At 37.1% G+C, this 10,032-nt stretch overlaps 1 protein-coding gene across 3 annotated transcripts in view; it reads right to left on the bottom strand.

Moving 5' to 3' along the window:
* Positions 1–95: 95 nt before the first annotated feature.
* The window catches only part of LOC119644582, a 123,320-nt gene continuing 113,383 nt past the window's right edge, over positions 96–10,032 (bottom strand). For all 3 annotated transcript variants that reach the window (XM_038044181.1, XM_038044180.1, XM_038044179.1), the window contains 4 exons: positions 9,564–9,857; positions 5,487–5,615; positions 5,096–5,401; positions 96–5,034 (listed from right to left, as the gene is read on the bottom strand). In XM_038044181.1, coding sequence (XP_037900109.1) covers positions 499–5,034; positions 5,096–5,401; positions 5,487–5,615; positions 9,564–9,857 — 5,265 coding nt within the window. In that variant the 3' untranslated portion in view covers positions 96–498. The remainder of the gene's footprint in view (positions 5,035–5,095; positions 5,402–5,486; positions 5,616–9,563; positions 9,858–10,032) is intronic.

The following is a 10,032-nucleotide window of genomic DNA, read 5'->3' as shown; positions in this document are numbered from 1 at the left end:
ATAATGATTATAATAAAAATAAATTGTAAGCATCTTTTGTATGGAAAAGTTTTTTTTTTTTTTTAACGCAATAAAAACATTGTAGGATAACGTTTGTAATCTAAAATTAATATTAAATATATGCATGAAAAATTTTAAAGGCAGAAAGATTTTCAAAAGATCGGCAACATGCATCGCAGGCTTTAATAAATAGATCAGCATTAAAAAAATGTGTATATAAAACGTATAACTTATTATATCTTAAAGAAATGTCTTGAAGTTAGCTCTTCTGCTTTAAAAATTTCTTATACTTACCTCTTTCAGATGTATATGCATAAGTACATCATAGGCGATGTTCATCCGTAGTTATGTACATATACGGGATGATACTAGCATCACATGAGATTCCTTTTGCTACGACTAACGTACTAAGATTAATACAAATGTAAATATAAAAAGAAATGCTTGAATTGTATTTTCTGTTTCCTTGTTCTTTCTTCGTGTCCGTCCTCTTCATTTTCATCGTCTGCTATTTAACATTTTTAAATAGTATTCACAATTATTGCAATAAACGGCGGGTGCAATAATGTGCCTTTTGCGACACAAACCACATTCTGCAGCTTTAGCAGATGCCTTTACGATGGCGTTATTGTAAATTCGTGTAGGGATCGGTGTCACATTCACTGGACCGTTACTTTGACCATCGGTGTTATTGAGGGTACCGGCTGAAATAGGGGTTACCTGTGCTGGTGGTAAAGGAAGGGGTGGTGGTGCCTGTTGCTGTTGTTGTTGGTGTTGTTGTTGGTGTTGCTGCTGTTGAAGTTGTGCAGGCAATGGGAGACCATGTTGCATATGTAACAGTGGTTTGGGTGGTAGTGTCGTCGTAGGCGTTTCCTTTGATTCTCCTTTTGTACCTGGTTCAAAGCTAACCTTTTTCGGTTTGCTATGCTGCTGAGGGTAGGCGGGTAGGGGCATATAAGGTGAGCCAATGTTTGGATTGTTGATGGGTTGCGTTGATGGCCTCTGCGAGTAGCAACCATCGCCGTTATTAGAATAACCATGTGGCAACGGGACTCTTTGATACGGTGAAGGTATGTGGGATTGCATGGTTTGTGGAGCGGGTTGATGATGATCTAGATTAGATACAATCGGATAGTAGTTAGTACTATGAAGGTTTGGTTGTTGTTGTTGCTGGTGTTGTTGTTGTTGCTGTTGCTGTTGCATTCGTTGCATAGCAAAGTTATGTTGTTGTTGTTGGTGCTGTTGTTGCGTATGTGCTGTTAGCATCTGCAAATGTTGCGTCGTGGCAACATTAGCGATACCGTTCATACTCGTGCGAGCCAAATGATGTTGATTGATTTGTGCAGAATCACCCATTGACGATATTTGACCACTTGCAGTTAGTTGCTGTTGCTGGTGGCTTTGTTGTTGCTGCTGTAGGCGGTAAATATCTTGTATAGGTGTATAAACTTGACCCGCTTGAAGCTGCTGTTGTACTATTGGTTTTTGCAAATGTTGCTGCTGCTGTTGCTGTCGTAAGGCTTCTATCTGTGGTCTTTGCAATTGTACATATCGCTGCATATCTTGTTGTACTGTTAAGGGTGTTCGCCGGTCGTTACCCAGCATAGGCGACTGTTGCATTATTGCTGCTATTTGATGTTGTTGCTGCTGTTGCTGTTGTTGCTGCTGTTGCTGCTGTTGCTGCTGTTGCTGTTGTTGTATTGTCATACGTTGTGGCGCTTCCGCTTGTAGTCGCATGATGTTTTGTTGCTGCTGTTGTATCATCTGCGAAGTTAGTTTCTCGTTGGGATTCTGAGCTGTGCGCAGAACTCGCTCCAATATAGGGTTCGGTATGAAGTCGTCATCTTCTTCGTTGTCCGCAGTGGCCACTAGAATAACTTGGTCACAAAAGGAAACACTTTTCTTTTTTATGCGTTTGTTAACGGTATTACCGTTGGCGGTAGTAGGTGCTACGTTATTGTTGCTGGAATTGTTTAGAGTTTGCTGCATTATGTTGTTGAGCATTTCAACTTCTCTGATTTCCTCAGCTATTTGGTTTTGCGTCACGTCGTATTTAGGCTTAGGCAAAATTCCGTTTATTGTCGCATTTGATGAGTGAACCAAATTTTGACGTTGTTGCAAAGTAGGTGGTGGCGGCCTTTGAGGCAAGCAATCTACTTCGTCGTTGTCACATTTTGATGAAAGACCATTGATTGGCGTGCGTATACCTGTTAGTTTACTATTGAGCAACTCTTGGGAACCAAATGTCCTTATAGGCCCTGGAGATTGTTGGCATTCAAAACGCTGCTGCTGAAGATGATGTTCTTGTTGTTGACGTTGCATTTGTTTATTTTGCAATTCTCTTAACCATGAAACCTCTGTGTTAGACGCTTGCGTAACCGTGGGTGTCGCCGAATGCTCTTTGCGCATTTTCATCAAATGTTGTCTCTGCTGTAGTTGAGCTAAAATACTTGTTGTGCCTTCCATATTATCCATGGATTTTTGTTGTTGCTTGTTAGCCGCCTCTAAGGCTTGTATCTGATTGATTTGTTGATTGAGAGGCTCTAAGTCAATTTCGGGTGGCGGTGGTGGAAAATCTTCGCTCGCTTGCCTAGAATGACTTACCGATTGAGGTGGGCTAGGGTATGGCGGTAATTCTAAAGGCGGAGGTGGGGGTGGGAAATCATGAGAATCTTGCCTTATATGCCCATCTACAACATCAACCGAATTGGAGTCATTTATGAATTGCTTTTGCTGTTGTTGAAAATGAGACGCAGCTGTCTGAAACATATTCTCCTTTAGAGGGCTTTGTTCCGAATGAACTTGTGCACAAGTAGTTATAATAGTCTGGCATGAGTCTTCACTGATGGAGGTATTTGAGCTCATAGCCGATATGTTGGAGAGATTGGCCTCGTGGTGGTAATGCCGCATTAGGTTAATGTCTTGCTGTTGTTGCAAAGCTAATTGTTGCAACTGCTGATTATTTAAGCTAGAACTAGTACGCATGGGTGGTGGTGGGGGAGCCACCTTAGTTACTACCGTCAATTGTCGACCACTGCCATGGAAACTTTTGCGCATCAATTTACTTCGCTCTAAGTTAGGATTGGCGTTAACTCCATTTGTTGTTTGATTGTCTTTATAATCGAAATGCCCTTCCGAAATATAACCACTAAGAGGGTTCTTACCAGGCATTCCTACCACACTGTCATCCACTGATGTTGTAATGGGAGCAGGGGGCGAATTCTGTTGATTCGCATTGTTTGTTTCATCTCCAGTTTCCGTAAGATCGGGCATTGAACGGTTTTTGCGTCTTATCAAACCACCCATCAGCAACTTTCGTCTAATCTTGTGCTGTTTTTTACCGTTCTTTCCCTCTTTTTCCTTTTTCTCTTCTTTGTCCTCTTTATGCTTTTTTAGAGTGTCCTTAGCATTGACCAGAAGAGTTTCGGTTAAAGAAAACTCACGATTAATTTTATTACGATCTTCACTGCGACTGCGCTTGTCTTTCTCTTGTTTACCGCTATTGCGACCGAAGAGAGAACGACTTTCACGTTCCGGTTTTGAAGGTGTTTCTAGTTCAATGACATCGGCCTCAGCGGCCGCTGTAGCCAAGGCCTTCAAGGGGCTCTTCTTTTTCGGTAAGGTCGCATAAATTTCTATACTTTTATTATTATTGCTGTTGTTGCTTGTGTTACTGTTATTAATGATGTTGTTAATGTGGCTGTTGCATATGCTGGAACTTACAGCATTATTCGATGATTTATCCAATGTCTTATCTTTACTATTCTGGCGTACATGTTTGACAACGCTGCTGTTGCTGCCTTCACGCATATGTTTCATCTCAGGCGTGGCATCCATTTCTGCTCCCTTTTCAATGAGAATACGTCGATGCAATGAGCGAGCTCGCATTACACAGGTATTATGTTTCATCCGAGCAAATGTCATAGTATGAGGATTACTGTAAGGAGCATCCATTGCAGCTCGAGCTCTTCCTGCTGCCGCATTACATAAGACCAACGCCGTCTCAAGATCGTGAGATTCTTCAAGGATTCTAGACTTTTCAAGGAGTTGATCAGCTTCTTGGCATAATTTTTCACAGTCTCCTGTTAATACAACTGAAGGTGCAGCTTCCGGTATTTTAGCCAATTGGGGATTTAAGGGATGCTTAGGAGGATAGGAATCGGTGGAGCTCAAAGAGAAAGAATCATAGCCTGGATCATATGGTAAGCCATTCCGTGTTGGGCTTTGAGGGACAGCGGATGCGGAACGTTTGCCAACCATGTATAAGTAGGGATTATCCAAAGTAGTAGAGGATGCTGAACTAGCCGAATTACGGTCACCCGACCAATTGCCGGAATCACGGCGTCGTGGCTGATTCAAATGTTCAGGTATAGTCAAGCCATCACTAGGTGGTGATGAGCTATTTGTTGATGAAGTTGTTGAAGAAGCTGATGAACCTGAAATATGGCCCGACTCAGCACTATGAGATCGTTGCAACTGCAAATGCTGGTGATGTTTACGAGCTAACTGCGCATTTAAAACATTTTCCAGGTTTTTACGCTGTTGGTAGCCATTCATTGTAACATTAGTTATATCTTTATCTTCAACACTAAAAATTTTATCCTGTATGATGTTTAAATTTTGATATTGAGCACTTAGAACATGTTCCACTGTTTTTCGACATATGTAGGCATCAGTTTCGTCAGTGCCTATTTGTTTCATTTGGGGATTGTTTACCGAGTTCGGAGAGGCGGGAAATATGTTATCTTGAATAACACTAAGGTTCTGATAATCGTTGGGCATCCGGAGAGGTGTGGGTGTAATGGCACGTCTAGTGTTGCCCAATTGAGGCTTCTCAGGGCTGGGAGTAATGGCTCGGCGTACAACGGTCGACTGTGAATTGCTGGCGATTTCTTGCAAATATTGAGACGATGACATTTGTGCAACGGATTGCGTTTGGCCCCCATTTGGCTGTGGTATAGCGTAGAGCAATAATAATGGTTGATAACGCCCGCGACTGCATTTATCAACAACACCTTCCCAATGCGGACCGACCTATAAATATAGCATAGAAAATTAATTTCCCTTGAAAATGTAATCGATTAATGATATTTACTTCTTTCACATTGGCATCGTCGAAGTACACCCAAACTTTAAGTTTGGTATGAAAGAAAAATGTGGTATAGTGTTTGCCATAATATGAAACAATGCCCACAAGTTCATGTTGAACATTTTGAGCCCAATGTTGTTCCGCAACTTGATGAAAGACATCGGACAAGCGCAACGAAGTGCCAATAGCCTTCAAAACAGCATGCACTTGATCAGCAGCAGGCCGTTCTGAGTCCCAAACGATGCCAATTGATACGACATCGGGACGATTGAGTAAAGCACGGCAAATGCCGATTTTAGCACCACACGAATTCTGCAAGAAAGAAATTTATAAAAAAAAGAAGATATTTTCGATGCAATGAAAGTAAATAACCAAAAATCTTTATGTATGTACTTACCGGACAATCTCGAATATCTCCCATATTACCGGCTGTTCGCAATAATTGACCAAAAGTTAATTGTTGATGATTTTGCAAAGCCAAATTATTCTGCGAAGTTAGTGCAGAGGCGGAAACATAGTGAACCATCTGTAGAGAGAAAATACCGAAATCATGTAATCAATCAGTTTAATTTAATGTAATCACAAACTCGTAATGTGTAGGATTACTTGTTGAATCATAATTCAAAGCAAGTGTATGGCTAACTATAAATGGTTACAGAGATTCGTAGTTGATAAAGGAGAGCCATTAGATTAATTGCAGAATTACTAAGACTTGGACAACGGAAGTCTAGCACCCACGTTTCGAATCTATATATGCACATCGCTGATTGCTCTCTTTCTCCTTATTTTCTAAGCACGTGCTTTGTCATTTCAAATGCTTTACAATTATCACCACTTTAATGTAGGTTCTGCTACAATAATTGGTGTTCTTTCTTCTTACTTCATCAAATAATGTTGCTATTATTATTTTATAATATACGAGAACTTAATATGATTTGATTCTGATTTTGTATGATATAGGCGTTCAGATGACGTCAAGTGGTGCGTTCTCGTATTCTTATTACATATTACTTACTTACTATGTTTTTATCTGAATGTTGTAAATGGTTTTTTTATGCCCTACACGATTTATGGTACAAGGGTATTTCTACAACTTGTAGAAGGCCTTGAGAAGGGCCCGCTCGATCGATTCAAAATCATTTCCTGCATCGATCTAAGCTTGTTTGTCCATCTGTCCGTATTCTTCTGTTCTACTTACAAGTCCAAATTTTGGAGACATATTGTTGAAATTCAGTGCTTCGTTATGTTTTGGCCCATAAATAGACGCTATGGAAAATAATTCGAATCGTTTCGGTTCACCTTTCCGATCGTTTCCCATAAATGGCCGTATTTTGAAAAGTCGTTATGTGAATAATTGTATTAAGCGAAATGGTGTAGGGTGTTTAATGGTGGGCCGTGGCCCACTATAACCTTTTCACTTGTTTATTTTCATTACTTTTGCATAAATTACTTATTGTTAATAAAACTGAATGAGTTAAGTTCTCATTTCGTTAAATTTATTACGCGAATATTACATGTACATTGAAAGTAAACTTAATAATTGTTAATGTTATGTAAATCGAATTAGAGAAATAAAACCATATCTATGCGGAAGTTCGAAAAAATTTGGAAAATTTAAACAAAATAAAAAAGAAAAAAAAAAAAAAACTGAGAACAAATGTAAGCAAAGTTGAAAGTTCATTCAGGAATCGATAGTGATATATTTGGAAATAAAGATGGGCAATGACTTACTGCTAGGCTTGAGAAATGACGATAAACGAACGTTACTAGCATAACAACTTTCGATTTATATACTTTTTTGTAATCGAAGAGCATCGAGCAATTACCATTAAGTGCTCAGAAATCTGAGATAGATTTAATGCTTAGCTTATTTGCTGCTGTACTCGCCTCAACGTTCGGTAATTTTGCAGAATCCAAAGTCAATGGATGGTAACAAATACCGCCGTTAGTTTTAAAACTTAAATATCATTATATGCGGAAAATCTATGTAATGAGATTTGAGAAATCTTATCATCACGATATAATAGATACCTAGAGAGTATGGCTAGATTTAAACACTGTTCGGATAAAAGCAAGTACCTTCAGTATACTTTTATTAAGCTAAATTAAATGCTAAATTAATTAATTGGCTTGAAAACCATTTAGTGTAATATCAGAATAGTTTTGTCATTAAAGCCGAACGCGATTCATCCCATGCATCCCACTTTTTTCTCCTAAAAAGAAAACTTATTCGATGAAAATTGACTTATTTAAAGTGAAGGAACTCTTAGCAATTCAGAGAATTATTTTGATGATTTTGGACATACTTTTTTTATATCATATCAAAAAAAAAAAAAAAAAAAAAAAAAAAAAAAAATTATCAAAAAGGTTAAAACAAAGCATACATACATATATAGCTTAATTAAAGTAATTTTTTTTTTTTTTTTGTTTTTGTTCTTGAAATACACCCACTTAAATATATGAGAACATTCACTTTGAATAAGAGTTTAATCGCATGCACTGAATATGTGAATATGGCCAACATTAACTCCTTCATTCAAAAAGTTGTTCGCTTGCAAATGTAATGAACTTTTCACACGATGGCATACTAAGCTGATTGCATTATTTGTTAATTCCCGTTCCTATGGGATAACCATTGGCTTGTGCACATTATTTTACAATTTTCTTTACATTTTTCTATTCAAGGCTATCAAATTATATTTGAATACATTCAGTTCTCCAACTGATTACATTCGAATTTGAGCTATAGCTTAAAACTCTTTTTAGTTTGGATTAATGATTTTCAATTCGACTTTATTGCCGATCGAGGCCATTTTTTACATCAATTTCTTTTGCGCTTACCTTTATCTATATAATGGATACCGCAAGATTGTTTTCATTTTAAGTAGAAAATTTCGATCTGCAGGAATACGGTCAATATGGTGGTGTCAGTGAAAAGTGTTTTTCTTATTCAAGAATGCTTTTGGGGAGTACGTCATTCTTATGTCGGAATATGTGCGAAATTTTTATTTTTATACAATGATTGGTTGCTCGTAAGTAAATTCGAGAAGCATTTATATGAATTGGAGTATGGGATGGAAAATCATTCATTTATTACATTAGATTTACATTCTAACAATATTTCTCTTCATTTCAGCTTATTTTCCATTTTTTCTTTTTTATTGCATTTCTTTGGTTATTCATTAACGACGGAGGGTGTCTAATAATCGTTAAGGAATTCACGTTAAATTTAAAGTGCAAGTATGTAAATCAAATAAGTGAGCGACAGACCATTAACGTTACGATTCTTGTTAATTTTTTTTTTTTTTTTGTATTTCAATAGAAACGTAACACATGTTCTGTGCACTGGCATTTCTGTTTTTTATTTCATTTAATTTTTTTTTTTTCATACTTGATATACTGGTTTTTTTCTCACACATTAGATCTAAACAATTTTTCAATATCAAGCAAGTTACGTGGAAGACAAGGTCTATTATTTCAATTGTCTTGCTATATCCATTATCGAAAGCGGGCTTATGTGACTTCCATCGTATCGCTTGTAGTACTGAGACATATACACGGGAGCCATGATATACATATGTATATAAATTTCGGATATTTTTGGATATTTTTTGTTGGTTTAGCCATCTTCTACTCTTTATTTCCCGTATTATCGTTAGAATTTTAATATTTGTAAAAATTGCGATCGAAAGAATTTCAATAAAGAACGTCGGTTCGTACATGCGACTATCTAATGCGATAAATGAAATTTGGGATATGTGTCATTTCGTCTACTTATTCGTTATTAGTATTTGTCTGAAAATTGTAAAAAGTCAAAAAAGTCACGATATAATCGTATTGGCCGTTCCGATTAGATTTGAAAAGGAACATAATTCACATATACAAATAATAAAATTGAAATCAATGTCCGTTGAAATAAAGATTCGTTATATTGTACATCTGATATCAGCCTATAATTTGTCACAAATTGATGCAAAGTTAATACTGCTCAGCTATATAAGTAACCGACACATCCTCAATTAACGAAAAGCCTTGCGATATTTTTATTTTTGCTTAAGGTGACTAATCGACTCTTAAGTCGACAAAATTCGCATGTAAAGTAATTTTTTGTTTTATACTTCGACAATGATTTCGTAATAAGAAAAAGAGCGTTTCTGCTAAGAGTTCATTCATTCAATTTGACAAGATCAACAGATAAGAAACGATGAATGAAGGGCACCGTTCGCCACAGTTATTGGCCAATTAACACAATAAATACTCGAATCTATATTATTTTTTTTTAATGAATAACTGTGAACGAAAGAATGGTATTTTATAAGAAATAAAAAAAAAAAACCAAAAAAACTCAGCTTCATGTGCTAAGTCTGATTTTCTATAACTCTCGATTTAAAAAAAAAAAAATAAATAAATAATAAAAAATAAGACCCATTTTTAAGGAATTTCTTAATTTTTGTTTGTATTTGTTACTACTAACCTGAGTGAACGGCAGCTGTTCAGAATTGGCGCCACACTTGCATACGCTCTGCTCAATGACACGCATTGCGAAGCGACGATGAGCAATGCAAGCTTGCGATTCGCAGGCATCAACATCATCAGCCGAGATATGAGAATGTACGCGATGTAGTAATAGCTCAAAACATTCGGCCGCGTCACCCAAGCAACCCAATGGAAAGCGACGACCGGCTAGCGGGCCACTGGCTAAAGCACGTCGCAGAGGTTCGGGACATAAGGCTGGCTCTGAACTGGTTTGCAATTGCTGGAAAAGTTCCTAAATTGATCGAAACAATGAAAATCAAATGTTTCTTTAATTCATTTTTTTATAAACGAAATCAATGAATAGAAAGAAATAATTGTAAAGGAGCAATGTCAATATGTGTGTATGTGTCTTTTTTTTATTTTTTTTTTTATTTTTAATAAATTGTTTTTTCTTTCATTCGTTTTAC

Source organism: Glossina fuscipes, unplaced genomic scaffold, assembly GCF_014805625.2.
Source record: "Glossina fuscipes isolate IAEA_lab_2018 unplaced genomic scaffold, Yale_Gfus_2 0, whole genome shotgun sequence".
Taxonomy (NCBI): domain Eukaryota; kingdom Metazoa; phylum Arthropoda; class Insecta; order Diptera; family Glossinidae; genus Glossina; species Glossina fuscipes.
This window is presented reverse-complemented; position numbering and strand designations above follow the sequence as displayed.